The 17,463-nt window shown below is 51.6% G+C and overlaps 1 protein-coding gene across 5 annotated transcripts in view; it reads right to left on the reverse strand.

Annotated features, from left to right (window-relative positions):
• Window positions 1-261: 261 nt before the first annotated feature.
• SEC16B (SEC16 homolog B, endoplasmic reticulum export factor) overlaps window positions 262-17,463 on the reverse strand; it is a 48,026-nt gene continuing 30,824 nt past the window's right edge. For 3 of the 5 annotated variants that reach the window (XM_050963033.1, XM_050963036.1, XM_050963032.1), the window contains 11 exons: window positions 15,626-15,766; window positions 11,200-11,313; window positions 9,920-9,989; window positions 8,780-9,073; window positions 6,499-6,566; window positions 5,372-5,518; window positions 4,674-4,784; window positions 2,982-3,102; window positions 2,780-2,853; window positions 2,407-2,502; window positions 262-1,285 (listed from right to left, as the gene is read on the reverse strand). In XM_050963033.1, the coding sequence (XP_050818990.1) occupies window positions 1,211-1,285; window positions 2,407-2,502; window positions 2,780-2,853; window positions 2,982-3,102; window positions 4,674-4,784; window positions 5,372-5,518; window positions 6,499-6,566; window positions 8,780-9,073; window positions 9,920-9,989; window positions 11,200-11,313; window positions 15,626-15,766 (1,311 nt within the window). In that variant the 3' untranslated portion in view covers window positions 262-1,210. The remainder of the gene's footprint in view (window positions 1,286-2,406; window positions 2,503-2,779; window positions 2,854-2,981; window positions 3,103-4,673; window positions 4,785-5,371; window positions 5,519-6,498; window positions 6,567-8,779; window positions 9,074-9,919; window positions 9,990-11,199; window positions 11,314-15,625; window positions 15,767-17,463) is intronic. The other 2 variants (XM_050963035.1, XM_050963034.1) reach the window with 2 other exon arrangements.

Genomic DNA, 17,463 nt, shown 5'->3' on the forward strand with positions numbered 1-17,463 from the left:
TGCACAGAGTGACAGAGAATGTATAAAAATAGATATTGGGCCAAATTCATCCTGGGGATAACTTCACTGAAGTCAATGGAGTTTCATCAATGAAGAATTTGGACCACAATATTTTTATTCTTTAAAACAGGTTTCCATGACAACCAGCCACTTAATTCAGGTTCATCCCCTCCAGAGGTTAAAATCAGAGGCCTAAGTGATAGCATAGGTTTGATCCATGTTGAGTTTGCCTAACATGTAGAAGACCAGGGAGCAGGGCAGTAAACGTATTTTGACTTTATTTCCAAAAACTTTAAATACAAAGGCAGCGTAGGTGCTATTAGAGACCATACAAATATGTTCTCTATCATCAGGAATCTTATACAAATGTGAAGGCACTGCAGTCTCTGGCTACCCCTGAACCATTCCCATGGCAGATGTTTTGTGGGGAGGATGCACTCTCAGTCTCCACTGGCTTTATGTTATGATCAATGGCTCCTCTTGGCTGGATGCTGCTCCCTCCAGAGACAATTAACCTTACTCCTCCGGTCGGTCTGAGGAGGCATTTAAATGCCATGAGCTTGCTCCCACCCAGTGCTGTTATGTTCTGTCTTCACAGCACTCCAGGCTCTCCCCAGCCTGGGAGCAAACATGCAATCTGCACCAAATGCCCTGCATGGCAGCCAGTCAAATGGCCACACATTTGCTCATGTTACCATTGCTATCACGTCTGATGGAAGAGATCTGCAGTTAAGAGCCATTCCCTGGGTTCCACCCCTGGCCACTGTGGGATTGTTCCCTGCAATATATACAACAGTGCTTTGGCCATTCCAGACTCCAGTGAGTGAAGAGATGAGGACTCCAGCATGGTCCTTGGGAGAGAATTTCCCAGACTAGGAGACGTCACTGATAGGCTGTTTCTTCTGAAATCCAGCCTCGATATACCTTTCCCCTTACAGGAACATCCCTGAAACCTCCTTCCACTAGCCAATCATCGCTGACTGGACACTTGGCCAAATGATGGATACCCAGTCTCAGAAAGGAGCGAATCCACCTCTCCCCAGCCTTAACATTGACGCCCTTTGCAAGGGGAGGTGTACTGGCAACATTCCAAGGGGAAAGAGGAAAAGGGGCAGAAAAAGGGCGGGGGCTGAGTACAAATGAATAGTCTGTTTCTGTCCCCATGGCAAGGACTCTTGCAGCCTCTGCTCCACAGGCCAGGATTTCCTTGTCATGGCTGTGCTGGGTAGCGCCGCTGTGAGAGCCGCTTGGGTTGGCCAAGTCCAAGGGAGGCAGCAGTGGAGAGCTGTGAAGGATAGAAATACTCTAAGTAACTGGCTAGTTGTGGAGCTGACCAAAAATGGAAGGAGCCCACAATATTCTGGCAGGCAAGATAAGAGCTTCTCCAGTCAGGGAGCCAGACCCAGGTTGGGGCCAGCCCAGTTCTGTTTGCCTGGAACAAATGCTCATGAGTGTGGATGGGCAGCACTGACAGGACCATGTGTAGTGCTGGCAGGGTCTCTGCAAGCTTTCCCCAGGGAGCTCTGCCAACACAGTTCAAACCCAGTCTGCTATTCCAGCCCTGACTCCACAGGCAGCTCCTGGCCTGCTGCCCCTTCCTACTCCAGCACTGGGTGTCCCTTGGCCTCACAGCATTCTCACTGTATCTCAGTAACCTAGGTCAACTGACTCCGGTTCATAGGGGTAAAAATAGAAGTGTAGACATTTGGGCTCGGGCTGGAGCCTAGGCTCCGAGCTGGGTTTCAGAGGCCAGGCTCCAGGCCAAGCGGGAACATCTACACTGCTATTTTTAGTCCCATAGCGTGAGTTCAAGTCAGCTGACCTGGGCTCTGAGACTTGCTGCCACAGGGTATTTTTTGCAATGTAGACACACACTTAGTCTTGGTCTGCAGCACCCCCTAGGTTCTCTGGACTAGGCTCTCTGGAAACTAATCAGTTAATTGAGAAGAATGTGCTCCTACTCCCCCCTTCTCCACAGCAGACAAGGAGAAGGCACAGCCAAAACACCTGCCTTCAGGTGCCAGATGGTCCCTTCTCTAATCCACACCAAGGCTGAGGCCGGGCAGAGAATCAGGGGACCGTAGCCAGCTCCCTGATGACCCCACCCACCTCCACTATGCACAATGGATCGCAACAATAGCAGAGAAGCTGGCCCTAAGTCTGCAGCTGAGAGGGCTACAAGGACATCTCTCCCACATTTCTGGAGGCATCAGCTGTGCTCTCTCTCTCTGCCGGCTGGGAAACAGACAAAAAGGAGCATCCATGCCTCTCCCGTCAGAGACTGGATGGGTCTGACTTTACCTTCGTGAGGATCCCGGCATCCCTCCTAAGTCAGGGAGCCCCTGTGGGGCGGGCCCACTAGCTAAGGTGCCCTGTGTGGTTATAAGCCAGGAGGAGCCTCCATACCTGAGGAACCTGAGCAGGATTGAAGAGTGGGACCTGCCCTCTACTAGGGGCAAAAAGGAGATCACCAGGACCAGAGAGAGGGCCACGTGAGTCATCCTGAAAGAGGAAACAGAGAGAAAATAACAGCTGGTCCCTGCTTTGGGGTTCGGAGAAGCCAAAGGAACATCCTAGGTCACAGGGTGGGGGAGATGGACAGGGCTGGCAGAAGATGGTCCCTGTTTCCTCTGCCACAGCAAACCACAAACAAAGGAGCCATCTGACCTATCTTCCCCCTTCCTGTTCCCTCCCGCACACTAAAGATCCTCCCACCAAAACAAGAAACCGAAAGAACAAGAATGACCCCATACTCACAGAGTCTGCCCTCGTCCCTCACCTGGCCTCCAGCCCCAGGAAGGACTGCTGATTCCCTGCCATCGGGGTCCTGCAAGCCTTTAGCTTCATTCATAGCTGCGGAAACAAGAAAGAGATTTCTAAACATTTGGTTCATTCCAGGATCGAGTGACCAAAACAACCTTAGCAACAACATGGGCCTGCTTCCAAAAAAGGACAGCACTCATGGCCTCTCCTGTATTTACCTGAGCTTCTGGAGAGAGGGCTGGGGGAAGCTGGAAGCAGGCGAGGAGGGTGAGATGAAGAGCTTGCTCCAGTGGCTGGAGGAGGGAGAGAGGGAAGTGGGGCTGGTGCATCCTTCTCCTGCTGAAAGAAAAACACTCACCAATTCTGAGGAAAGAAACCTTCTCAGAGAAGAAAGAAAGAGCAGCTCTGTGCTCAATCCCCAGAGACCAGCTTGTTCCTAGAGCAGATTCATTATGCTCTGCTTCGTTACATTCCAGGAAGCACCGCCAAGCCAAAAGACTCCTTGATCATACAAAACCCAGGGAGTTCAGACACAAGGCTAGGCAGGTGACCACATCAGCCCTATCTCAAACTGTGGGGCAGCTGCTACAGGGACAGGTTAACCCCACTGCTCATCATTTTAGCCACATCATCTTGCCCTCGATGCCCTATGATCCTGTCAGAGCTCATAAGCTAAGCAGGATGGAGCCCAGTCTGCAGGAGATAGCTCAATGAACAGCACACTTCTCTCTGCATTAGAATGGAACCAACGCCCCAGTGTGGTGCTAGGGGGTGATATGGGGCAGAAGGTGCCATCTATGGAATGGGAAGTAACAATGAGTTCCTGATGCCCCGTGGTTATTTAAAGAGAGGTCACAAAAAGAATATTGGGAGGGAGCTAAAACCTCATGCTTCAGGGTTTAAACTTATCTCTAACTTCTGAGATGAGGCCGAGACCTTCTCAGGGGGCAGGTCACCCCACATCTTCCTGCTGCAGGGTTTCTTGCATCTTCTGAACCATCTGGTACTGGCCGCTGTCAGAGGTGGGTACGTGTATATATGCATACACATCCATGGGAAAACGTGGCCAGGATCCGGGGGAATGGCACTCTAACTGCCTACCATTTCTCCTGCAATTCCAATGGGGGAATATATTCTTCTTCACTTCAGCTACTAAAAACTGTGGAAGTGTTGCCATTTGCTGCTATCAGCTGCTGCTTTTCCCTTCAGCAGAGGCCAACTGACCCCCACAGAGTTAGCAGAGCTCTTGGAGAGCCTTCTGGATCAAAGTTACTTTATAAATATACAATTATTAGTAATGAGAATTTGCTTCAGGACGGAGACCTCAAGTTGTCAGTTTCTGTCCCACTGATAAATCCCCAAGTACAGTGGCATGTAAAGAACACACAGTTGTAGTGAAAACCTTGGTAGTGGGGACAGCGAGGTGGTGCCTTTGAGATGGAGAGACAAACTAGTGAAGGATGGATGAAGATAAAGATAAGGGGTGAAATCCTGGCTCCGTTGAAGTCAATGGCAAAATTCCTATTGGCTTCAATAGGGTCAGGATTTCACCAGTCATTCCTGTCCACTTAACTGTACCCAGTGTTAACAATCCTCTGGGCCATCTGTCTACTGGGGTGTCTCCATGCACCATGGTTCCCTTTACAGGGTGTTTGGCACCAGTTAGCTGCCTGAGAACATGCATGCACTAAGGGCTCAGTCTCCTGCCACAGCAAGGGTCACAGGACTACCTCTGCCCAGCAATGAGCTCTGGGCCATTCAGCCTTGGCATGGAGGTGTGCATGGTGTGAGGGCCAGAGAGGTTACACCAGAAGCAGGAGGACACTGGTAAAAGCAAACTTGATCATGAAAGGGAGAGTCAGGGAGGTGATGAGGAGCAATAGTGCAGGCAGTGTGCAAACTCTTGTTACCTGAGACCCCAGTGCAGCAGAGACTGGGGCAGGGCCGGACACATCTCTGGAAGGTGTCACCTCCTTCAAGGGCTTTGATCGAAACCAGCTGAACCAGCCAAACCCTGAGCCCTGGGAAACACAAGTTCTTATTGGGGCTGGAGTCATTTAAATAACAGCAATATATTAAAGACATCACCACGTGAAAACTTAGAGGTGGTGGGTGGAGAGGGAAGGTCACTGTGGAATGCAGCCTCACCCACTCCCAACCCCCGCAGCTTTCTTGGGTGAAAGACAGGGTTCAGGGCAACCCAGCCCCTTCTCACGGCTGTGATGGGAGAGGAGAGGAAACCCATCCTTACATCGCTGTGCGGCAAGGACAGACAGCAGGGCTGAGGACCTCAGAACCACCACCACCCCATTGCTGGAGGGGACAGAAGAGCAGGGGTCAGCATATCAGCCTGGAGACAGCAGGGACCGGGGGGAGCCCGTTCTACCTGGGTGCACTGACAGCAGCACTCCCAGCCATACAGGCAGTGAAAGGCTGGCCGGGAGGTGAGTGAGAAGTTGGTGATGCCTCCAAATGAGAGGGCACGTGAGGCCTGATTCTGCTCTCCCTGAGGTGCTGATCAGGAGTAACCATCTTGCAGCCCTGCTGATGTAAGAGGGGAATCAGGCTGGGGGCATGGCTTTGAAAGCAGCACAGTACCCTCCCTCACCTTTGCCTCTTCTCGCTCGGCCCCCTCTGTCGATGGCCGCTCTATGGCAACTCCCTTGCCTGTGCCTTCTGGAGGTCGCAAAGTGTCCTCCTCCATGGAGATGGTGGAGCTCTCTGAGACGGTTCGGGCCCTGGCATTCAACACACTCTGGTACCAGAGATAAAGGGCATCAGTGCCATTAGAGAGGGGCAAGGGAAACTGGGCGGGTGGGGCTGTAAAGAACTACCCTTCAGCCATTCCAAGAGGTGGCAGCATTCATCCCACCAGGACACAGCCTCCTTTACAATCCCTTTTATTCCAGTCCCTGCAGAAAGGTCTGAGGCCAGATTCTCTCCTGATCAGAGCAGGAGAGAGGATTCTGTCAGGGAGTTTGTTATGCTTCCCTTATTCTCATGGTGCATCTACACCAGCCCCAGCCTATGAACTTAAGTTGAAGCAGCTCAGGGGCTGCTCTGTCTCACGCCAGCTGGCTGAGGTCCCTATGGAAGCATATGCCAGTCATGAACTGGTGTCGCACAGGCATATACTGCCCCACCTCCACAATATGCTCCCTACACCAAGGCTCTGGGGTACAGGGATATTTTCCATCAGTTCCCCTGCACTAGAGGAATTCTCAGCTGGCTGGTGAGAGGCAGAAGCCAGCACTTTGCCTCACATGAGCAGCCCAAGACACGGGGAGAGAATTTGGGCCATGCTCTTCAGTTCCAATTAACACCACGGGTGAAAGAAACATTAGGGATCAGACTGAGAACACCAATCTCATCTGACGGGTGACCAAAGCAAGGGGTTGAACCCAGTGTGCAACACTAGCCCTGTGGAAACAAACTATCTCCTAGGGGTTGATGGCTGGGAAGTACCTCAGCCCCAGGGTTTGAGGAGGGTCCTGGTGCCAGAGCCATGACACAGCTGAGGGAGGAAGGCCGTGTTGGCAGCTGAAGCTAGGTTCAGGGAAGGGGTGGCAGCAAGAGGCAGTAGATAGCATGGGCCAATAGGCCCATGGGGTGAGTGCTAGTGGACAGCTGGGGCAGTGAGGCTGGGGAGGGGTCACACTTGGGTGGCAGGGAGGACCACAAGGTTTGTCTGACCACATCCTGTGCATCGTGGGACCTGGCTCCCCCTGTTCTCACCTGCTGTTCCAGAACGTTCTTCTGAACCCCAAAGGGCCGCGATTGTCCTTGAAGCCTCACAGCACTCCCTAAAGAGCAGAGAGAATGATGCAACTCAGGATTCAGCCTGGGGGGCACATGCTCCTTACGTGAAACTCCTGTCTTGTCCAGTGGGGGCAATTTTAATGCAATCATTGGTGTGGTATCGTGGCACCGACCCAACTGGCTGCTTAACAGTGAGATGCTCCTATTGGAGGAACAGGCCCAATCAATCTAGGCACACACAGTCACTCTCTGTGCAAAGCTAGAGGTACGATCAGAGTCCATTGCAGCTGGGCACCAAAATCTGCTTCTCCTCCTGTTTATTCTTCCCTGAGCATTGGCAGGGCTAGGTGCTGGCCCCCTCCTCTGGCACTAGCACTACCACCCTTGTTACAGTCTGTTGTATTCTGTCACACTCCCCCATGGCAACCCCAATGCATAGGGTCAGGCACCTTTTCCTGGTGGCCCCAAAATGCCAGCTCGAGATCGGCCTTGGACTGTTGGCACTTATGCCGAGCAGGGAGAGGACTTGCTCAACCCAGGAACGAAGGCAACGAGATTGGGCAGGTGTCAGGGAGGGCAAAATGTCACCTTGTCTAACCTGGATGCGTCCTTCCATCTACTGTGCACCATAGAAGTGGGGCCTCTCAGAGCTTCAGCTTCCTGCTCACCCTCAACACTACGCACTAGCACAGGGGTGGGCAAACTTTTTGGCCTGAGGGCCACATCGGGGTTCTGAAACTGTATGGAAGGCTGGATAGGCTGTGCCTCCCCAAACAGCCAGGCGTGGCCCGGCCCCCGTCCCCTATCCGAGCCCCCCCCGGCTTTTTGCCCCCAGTGGCCCCCCCAGGATTCCTGCCCCATCCAATCCCCCCCTTCCCTGTCCCCTGATGCCCCCCGGGACCCCTGCCCCATACACCCATGTCCCCTGACCACACCTGGATCCCCCACCCCTGACTGCCCCCCGCCGCCCCATCCAACCCCCACTCTCCTTCCTGACTGCGCCCCAGGACTCCTGCCCCATCCAACCACCCCTTCCCCTGGCCACCCCAGGAACCCCTGCCCCTGACTGTCCCCTGCTGTCCCATCCAACCCCCTCCTCCTTCCTGACTGCCCCCCCAACCCCTGCCCCCATTCAACCCCCCTGTTCCCCGCCCTCTGACCACTCCAACCCCTATCCACACCCAGGCTCCCTGACCATGCCAGCCACGGAACAGCACAGAGCACCGGGTCAGGCTGTGGCTCTGCAGCTTCGCTGCCTGGCAAGAGCATGCAGCCCCACCGCCCAGAGCATTGGGCTGGTGGCGCAGTGAGCTGAGGCTGCGGGGGAGGGGGAATAGCAGGGGAGGGGCCAGGAGTAGCCTCCCGGGCTAGGAGCTCAGGGGTCAGGCAGGAGGGTCTCGCAAGCTGGACGTGGCCCACGGGCCATAGTTTGCCCACCTCTGCATTAGGAGCTGCAGACACTTCAGGTACATCTATGGCACATACTAAAAATAGCGTGTAGCCATGGCAGCAGAAGGAGCAGAAGAGGCTCGCCACCCTGAGCATGAGCTAGTGTCTTGGCCAAGTACATACTTGGGGTGACTAGCCCCTCCTGCCTCTCCCACTGCCCTGGCTATGCTCTACTTTCAGTGTGCTAGCTCGAGCCAAACTAACACGGGGATGTATCCTGGAGCTGGGAATCACCCCCACAGCTCCATGTGTAGATGTACCCTTGGAGCATTGGTCTTCTCTCTGCTGGATAAGACACAGTCCCAAGACAGCAAATCCAGGGTGAAATGCTCTATGCACAGGAGGCACCAGTTTAAAACGCAAACCATGTTTGCCCTAATACTAGAGCAGGAATCCTATTAAAATGGGACCAAGGTGAAGCAAAGGCCATTTGTGAGCATTATTCATGCAGACAAACGTCTCAGCAGAGAGGAAACATGGGAACTCTCCGCCGACATGCCACGCTTCCAGAAAGAAAACCCATCGCCACAGGCATGTGTGAGAGCCTTCATAGAAAAACCAGTCAGAACAAAGCGGTGGTTTAAATCCACCTCCGGCCCATCTTTTCCCTGGAATGTAGAGAAACCCCAGCGCTGAGATCTGTGCCTGAATTTCCCAAAGTTCAGGAGCCGAACACTCCAGTTCCATCTCTCATCTGAACTGTCCAGTATGTATGTGTCATGCTCTCCCCCTGCCCAAAACACATTTTCCCAACCCTCCTCCCAAGAATCATCACAGATGGCCTGCAGCACAGCTCAGGCAAGCTTACCTGGTGGCTGGTAGACCTGTGGGGAATGGTCATTTGAAATTCCTTCTAGTGAGAGGTTTGCCCCAAAGCTGACCTCTGTGGGACGATTCTCTTGCATGGCATCTGGTGGCACAGAAGCTATGGTATGCTCTGACCCCTCCACCCTGGAATATGCACCAGGCGGGAAGGACATGTTCTCCTGTAGACCTGGCTGGTACTGGCCTGTCCTCTCAGGAGCAGGGGGGTTATACTGCTGGTGCTCTAGGTTGTGCTGGTAGCCTGAGTTTTGTGCAAACTCATGATGGAGATCTCTGTCTGGAAAACAGATCCCAGGAATTTACTCAGGATATTTACAGGTTTTTTTTAATGACTCAAGGTAACAGAATTCCCTTCGGTGTCATTGTACATGGAAAGTGGGCCTGAGAGACACAGCAAGAAAAGACCTCACAGGAATAAGAGTGGTTAAGGCATGGGGCATTGGTACAGGTCAAACAACACAGAAGATCTTTTACCTCCTTGGTGGGGAGAGGGTGGTGTTGAAAGACAGGAGGGGCAATATGCCTCTTTTGGGTGCAAGAACCCCTTAGAATGGGGCCATGACGGAGGCAGAGCCAACTGAGAGGGGTGAGAAGAGGAAGACTTCAGAAATTCTGAGGGTCCCATGGCCTCCTGTTCCCCTCCTACCTACACACTGGGAAGGGAACAAAACTCACCAAAAGCTCCACAACTTCCCAGCTGCCGCTGTTAATCTCCACCCTCCCTCAGCTCCATGGGGAGGTGCAGCAGGCCAGCGCTGAGCAATGTCATCAAAGTCACTGATCCACAGGGCACCCAGACCCAACCCTGTAGATCCCTGGCCAAGCAGAGACAGGATCATATTCCTGGAGCTCGACTGATGCCCCCCATGTAACACCCTTTGTGGGGAGGTGGCAATGCACGGTCCATTTCTAGAGTGTGTTGAAGAGGGTCAAGGAGGCAGTTTCCAGTCTGTTCCAACTGGTTTCCCATATATCTGGGCATGCTCCACATCTGGAGAACCCCTCTCTCTCTACCCAGAGCGGCCTAGATCCTCTAAGGTATGTAAACACCTAACTTCCTTTTGTATTTAGGTGCCTAAATATATTTGAGGATCTGGGCCAATGTGTTCATTCCTTTCTTTACCTGCTGTGGATCCGCTGACTCTGGAGAGCGCTGGCTGAGCGGATGCCAAGTTGGGGAGGTCTCCTTCCTTCTGAAAGGATTTGAAAAGTGAATGTTACAAAACAAAGGGAAAACTAGAAAGTGTGATGCCCAGAAGAATTGTCTCCAAGGCACTGGTAATCAAGACATAATTGTCACCAGAGTGAAAGCCACGCGGGCTCCTGGTGAATCACAGCCACGTCATGGATAGCGATCTCTGCCTTATTTCTGCTCCTTCCATTCTAAAGCTTCCAGTCAGCTCCAGAGACCATGCTGGAGATACACTCACCACGCCATCCACCCCAGGCCTGCTTTTCATTCATCCCAAGGAGAGGGTGAGCAAGGAGGTGCATTGAATCCTGGGGCTCTGTTCTCCTGCTATGGCAAGTGAACAGCTCCACTCAGTTCAACAGCTATCACTCAGATCCTACAGTCCAGAGGGTGAACCAGGCGCAAGGACACTGTTAACGGCTCCCTCTGTGGGAAGGCTGGAGCTGTTCAGAACATAGCTATTGGGCCTGGTTCACTTTAGTGGAGTTACTGCTAATTTCCACCATGATAGATGAGATCAGAATATGACCATTGTACTTTTTGGAAGGGACAGGATGGGGAGCCACAGGGTGGGGAAAAAGAGACAAAACATGGAGACAGACACTACATTTTAAGGGAACATGTTCATGGGAAATTAAACCACACAGAAGCATATACTCAGGGTACGGGGACTGGAAAGGAAGACATGTCTCTAAGCATATGGTGATGAAACCACCTGCAACATCCTCACACACAAAGAGGAACTCTTTGCACAACAACCTTCTCATCTTCTAATCACTTTCCTAAAAACAAGACAGGGAAAGGTGTGTCTTACCGAGCACGAGGCTCTTTGACTCTCTAGTGCCTAGCCCGGAGACTGCTAGGAGTTCTGGGCGATACATTCCCTCCCACTTCCACAGAGACCTTGCGGTCCAACAGGAGAGGGCCTGTGATGCTAGCCATCACGAGGTCTGCACAGTATCAACAGTATACTTTCCAAGAAAGAAGGGGAAGGAAGAAGCTTTCCAGAACCCAGGTCAGAAATCCCCTTGGGACCTTAGTGCCTTTCTAAACACTTATCTAGGACTTACTATGCAGGGGAAGGACGCACCTGCAGACTGACCACACCATAGGGACTGGTCGCACAGCACATCCTGTTTCGCCCACCCCAGAGGACTGTGGCAATCATGAAACATGATGGGATTTGGAGTGGCTCTTTCCATCATTCTCACCTCCCATTGCTGGCCTCGGGCTCGGAGCTGGATGAGCCAGTCAGGTTCCAGGTTCTGTTCCTGCTCAGGTCTTTCCAATAGCAATGGGTCAGAGAGCTTCAGCTGCTCTGCAAGCTGTGCAGTGGTGGGGGAGAAGGCGGTGGGGAACAGATGCTTTAACTTGTTAACCTCTCAGATGCGGAGAGCACACATTGACAATCATAGCAATTAATGAGCTGCTAGGCACACGGACCAGGGAAAAGCTGTTAACTCAATGAGTGCAGCATTTCCTTATAATACATAAAAATAATGCTCGGCATTTATATAGCACCTTTATTATTTCTATTGCAGTAACATCCAGAGGGCCCAGAAAGGTTGGGCTAGGTGCTGTACCTTCCCTAACCTTCCCTCAGAGGATCTCAAAGCACTTTACAAACACCACACCTGTGAGCTAGGTCAGGACCATTATCCTCATTTTCCAAGTGGGCAAACTGAAACACAAAGAGATCAGCGTGACTCCCACAAGAGTCCACAGTTACAGAGATGCCGACTTCCCTTCTTTCACATGGGTGCTCGACCCTGCATCTGCCTCCGACCCTATCCCCACTCCACCCCTTCCATGAGGCCCAGCCCCTGCCCTGCCTCTTCCCACCCTTTCCCCACCCCCATTCCAACCCCTTCCCTAAAGTCCCCACCCCAGCCGTGCCTCTTCCCTGCCTCCTCCCCTGAGCGCACCAAGTTCCACTCCTCCTCCTCCTCCCTCCTGGAGCTTGTTAACGCTGCCAAACAGCTGGGAGGCAGGCGGAGGAGTGGGGACGTGGCACACTCAGGGGAGGAGGAGGAGGTGGGGCAGGGGGTGAGGGGAACTTGGCTGCCGGCGGGTGCAAAGCACCCACTAATTTTTCCCCATGGGTGCTCCAGGGCTGCTGCACCCACAGAGTTGGTGCCTATGCACAGTTATCCATCAGCAGGACCAGGAAGAGATCCCAGACTTCCTGACTTCCATTCCTGGGTGCTAGCCACATAATTCCTGTGGGAGGTGGAGGGAGTGTTTGCAGTGGCTAGAACATGAGTCTGGGAATGAGTCTTGATGGCTTCCATCTCTATCTCTGCCACTGACTCACTGCGTGACCTGAGCAGATCTCTCGCTGTGTATCGGTACAATCAGAGCCTGATTTCACTCCTGTTTGAAAAGCACTGCAAGAACTCTGGAAGGGCAAAATCAGGGTCACTTGTTTCTCTCTATTTAGGGTACCAAAGCTATGCCAGGATGTGTAGCACACACCCATGCCCATCAGCCTTTCCAGGCACAGAAAGTAAGTACATGTCAGGTCAGAGGGAACTTGCCCAGTTTTCTCCTCTGTGTTGTATTTGGGCTTTATGATTTTTACCGTTTGTTCTGACTGTCACCCAGCACACGTGGTGACAGGGTGCTCAGCTCCCTAAGCACTTGCCAAAGGCAGGGGGAAAATCACACTATTGATATAGCAGTGAAGAGACCTGCCTAAGGAGATACAGCAAATCAGGGGCAGAACTGGGCCTAGAACCTGAGCCTCCTGACTTGCTGGCCAGAGCCCTACCTGCCAGGGCCACCTGGGGGGAGGGGGCAAGTGGGGCAATTTGCCCCAGGCCCTGGGCCCTGCAGGGGCCCCCAAGAGAGCTTTTCAGGGCCCCTGGAACGAGGTCCTTCAGTAGCTCCAGGGGGCCCCGGAAAACTCTAGCAGGGCCCAGGAACTTCTTCCACTCTGGGTCTCTGGTGGTAATTCCATGGCGAGGGGGTCCTTCCGCTCTGAGACCCACTGCCAAAGTGCCCTGAAGACCTGCGGTGGGGGGGGTCCTTCCGCCTCAGGACCTGCCGCTGAAGAGCTGGGTCTTTGGCAGTAATTCGGCGGTGGGGGCCCCCTGCTGAGGGTCTTCAGGACACTTCGGCGGCAGGTCCCGGAGCGGAGGGACCCCACACTGCTGAATTACTGCCAAAGCGGGGGCCCCCCGCTGCCAAGGGCCCCATGCCCCCTGAATCCTCTGGGTGGCCTTGCTACCTGCTAGACCACACCATTGCTCCACTAAGCTGTTAGATACCTGGCTGAACTCTTAGCATGACTCTGTAACTGACACTCGTGACGTCTGCTCCGTAGAAGGTGACAGAGACACTCTTTAGCCAGACAAAGAGACGGACTAATTCACCACTAGCTAGTGTAACACCATTGTCTTTGATCAAGTGACAGCTAATTGGCCAGGGGTTACTAGCCAAGGACATTAGTTAAGGGTTATTATTAATGATGATGATAGTGGAGATTGTGCAGTAAAACAGACGAACATAGAGTAAAACACATGCCCTGCCCCAAGGAGCTTACAGACAAGATAGACACCCACAGCCTGCAACTAGAGACAATAATTAACAGGAGAGTGAGTGAGGAGAGATTCCTGGTGCATGAGCAAATGGAACCATAGAGGAGAAGTTGTTTGTCCAGGTGGGCAGGGTCAGATCTTGTCAGATACAGACATGGGTTCATTCTAAACCAATACCAAGAGAGACGAAATTAGAAGTGTGATTATTCCTAAATGGGAGGATGTTTAATCCAAAAGCTAATAGGTGCTTTGATCCAGTATTAATGAACCAACACCTGGTTGTAAATTGTCCCTGGCTTCAAAGGAAGGGAAGTCTTAATCAAACACTAATGTGGATCATAATTTGTAACACAGTCTGCAACATCAAAGACAAGAGAGGTGCTATGACTATGCTGGTTTTTCATCTGAAAGCCTGTTCTCACAGGAGAAGTGTTATTCCCAGCAGAACTGCCCATCTGAGAGGCTGTTAGAGTAAATAGGTTTCCACAACAGGTGGATCCAGGTAAGCACTACAACATTATGTAACTCCAACTTTAGGGCTAGAGTGACAGGGATTTTCACAGCGCCTGGCTCAGGTGTGTATTATCTAAGTATTCTTTTTTTCTCTCTTTAAACTATATTGTGGCAATGACCAGGAAATATTTCCTTTGCGTCATTTCAGATGAATTAGGTTTTGAGTGTATTGTTCCCTGCGCTCCACACTATGGAGCTTTAGAAGGAAATAGAACTCAGAGAAAGATGAATGGGATAGACTATGAATGGGTCCAGGACAATGACAAGGTCGTGCTGCAGAAAGGGCAGGTGCCACTGTCAGTATTATAGAGCCAAATGGTTCAAGAGACAGCTGCCTACTAAAGGGATCGGTGCAGTCACCTCTATCGCTGGAGCTTCATCCACAAACAGGGAGGCAATGTAGTCTAGTTGATTTGATTGAGCACTGAACTGGCATGCCAAAGACTTGAATTCTAGCCCTGGCACTGGCTTGAGCACATCACTTCCCTGCTCTGTGCCTCAGTCCCCCCACCCCCCAAACTGGGAAATGGGTACAAGGATACTGTCCTCCTTTGTCAAGTGCTTTGAGCTCTACTGATGGAAAGCCCTATGTAAGAGCCAGGTGCTGCTGCTTATTCTTCTGGTTTTTTTGGGACAAAGGGGTTGGCTTGTTTTTTTTAACACCATCCCAAACATGACAAAATAGGACATTTTCTGGTTTAAAATAAAGACTTCTGCATACTTTAATCGCTAAAACAGATGTGAAAATTACATCTACCATAAAACAACAACAACAATACCCAGCTCTGACAACTTCAATAACACACCCCAAATCCTGTAGCTGTTGTGAGATTATGATTTCTTGTGGAATATTCCTTCTAATGCAAGTCAGACCAGTTCTAATAGTGAATAGCTAAGTTGCTGCCTATGGACACACACAAACATCCTCAGAATCAGTTATAACACCTGAGTTTGCAATATACCATGCAAATGTTATCCCAGAATGATACACTCAAGAGGAAATATCAAGAACCATTTTTAAAATAGATTTTAACTTCATAAGTCCCCACCATTTTTCACTTTCTAGAAGCGTCAAGGTGAGATTTCCTTCTTCTGCAATTTTGTGTTCTTTCCTAGTTGGCACATGATGCCCCTTCCCCCTCCACTCCCCTTTATTTGATATTAGACTTGGCTCTTGTGTAGTTGTTTCAGCACCAGGGGTGAGGCCAGCACATCTCTCATTTAGGCAGCTGCTACGGAAAAATCACCAGAGGCAGCCAGACAGCACAGCCTATTGCATCCCAAAGGACTCACATAGGTACTGGGTTGATCTTAGTTGTCATACGCCAGCAAATAGATGTTCGGGGCTGATTTTCAGAAGTGCTGAGCTCTTGGGAGCTGCAGGAGCTCAGAGAAATTTCCTAGCAGCAGAAGGTTGATTGTAAGTAAAATATAGGCCTAGGCAACTTGACAGCATTCCTGAAATCCCGCCTCATGTAAATCAAGGGCAAAACTAACCAACAGGGCCAGGATTTCACCCATTAAATACTTTAGCTAACCCCCACCCACAGCCAAAGCAAACAAGGACTGGTTACGAGAGACGCACCTTAATAACCTGTTCTAACAGCACCGGATGGCTGGCCTGAGTCTGGTCTAGCAGAGCTGTGCCAATCCCTTCGCAGTAATGCAAGGCCTGGGAGGTGAGCCCATAGTCCGCCAGGCGTCCAGCGTAAAGGAGTTTATACACCTTGGAAAAGGAACGAGAAAAATGACTCTCGAGGTGAGGAGAAGAAAAGGAGGGAAGAAGCAGACCAGCTGCTCTGAAGGTGAGGTCCCTGTACAGCCTTGATGGAGGTGTCTGACTCAGAGGCAGCATGGTCCAATGGGTAGCACTCAGCACTGCAAATCAGGAGACCTAGAGTCTAGTCTTGGCTCTGCTCTGTGACCTTGAGTAACTTCCCTCTCTGTGCCTGTTTCCTCTTGCTGGTCTTCTCTATTTAGACAGTTGGCTTTTTTGGGGCACAGACTCTCTCTCCCTATGCATCTGTGCTGCACCCAGCCTAGTGGAGGCCTCTCGGTGCCTAGACAATGAAATACCAACTTGGAGTCAAGGAGGGAACAGCCTAGCCCTATTGCAGCACCATGCCATTGCTCAGAATTCTGCATTAACACGTCCGCTTAGAAAGGTACGAAATAGAGACAGGCTCACTTGGTCATGTCTTAGGTGTAGTGGGGCTGAAGGTCTCATTATGATCTGTAAGGGGCGTTTGTCCATATCAAAAACCCACCATCCATTGCAGCAAGCTAGCTGGCTTGGCTCACCTCGGGCTCACGGCTAGAATTGCAGCGAGGCTGATTTTGAAGTCAGGGTAAAGATGTGCCAGCAGATCTGTGGGGGAGGACTCTAGCCAGAAATATTTATTTATTCACCTGATTTGTGCAGCGCTTGAGGCTGCAGCAGCTGGGTGCTTATGCAGAGTGTTAAAGTACATCAGTTACGCATGGCTGTTAGAGAAGGAAAAGCTAGGAAAAACTAAAGCAGATAAATACATGTGGCACTCTGCCCTGAAACTTGCTAGACTCATGCTCTGATGATCTGTGAAGGGGAATGAATTCAAAAGACCCTCCATTGAGGAAGCTCTGCTGAGCCCAGGGAGGGCCTGATCTCTCACTGCTTCGCATCTGTGCAAAGTGTGTAACCGTCACCGTTCTGCTTTGAACTTCCTCTGCACAGGCGTGAAAGGCAGCGAAGACTCAAGCCCTCCAGGTGGATTTTAAGGGCGGCCCCTCGCAGAGCACATAGCAGTGAGTCTAGCTGAAAGGTGATTCTTTGCAGTTTTGTGTATGAAAAGAAAAGCTGCAGCCTCCTGGGTCACTAGATGATAAAGGAGACTGAGCACCTATGGACTCTACAGGACCCCAAGGCTGTGAATCACCTGGGACAAAAGCAGCCAGGCACTCTCAGCAGATAGGCAGCACCAGCACTTTCTCCATGACTCCAAATGCTTCCCCTTGCCCACAAGCCAGGTAAAGAGCTGTAAGTCGAGAGGGAGGTTGGACTACCCAGGGCTGGAGTAGCAGGAGGTGTGGCAGGTCAGAGTTATGATGGTGGCAGTGTTTAAGACTGGACGTGGCGAGAAGTGCAACAGGCCAGGAGAGAGGAGGACAGACAGTGATAAATAGCAGTGACACTAGTAAATGGGCCTGGATCCCCAAAGGAATTTAGCTTGTGTAATGCCTAATTTTTAGGTGCCTAGAAAATCGCTGGCACAACAATGGGATCCACAAAGTCTGAGGGCTTGGCTACACTCGAAATTTCAAAGCACTGCGGCGGGAGCGCTGCCATGGCAGCACTTTGAAGTGTGAGTGTGGTCGCAGCGCCAGTGCTGGGAGAGAGCTCTCCCAGTGCTGCACGTACTCCACCTCCCCATGGGGATTAGCTTG

The sequence above is a fragment of the Gopherus flavomarginatus genome, chromosome 7 (assembly GCF_025201925.1).
Source record: "Gopherus flavomarginatus isolate rGopFla2 chromosome 7, rGopFla2.mat.asm, whole genome shotgun sequence".
Taxonomy (NCBI): Eukaryota; Metazoa; Chordata; order Testudines; family Testudinidae; genus Gopherus; species Gopherus flavomarginatus.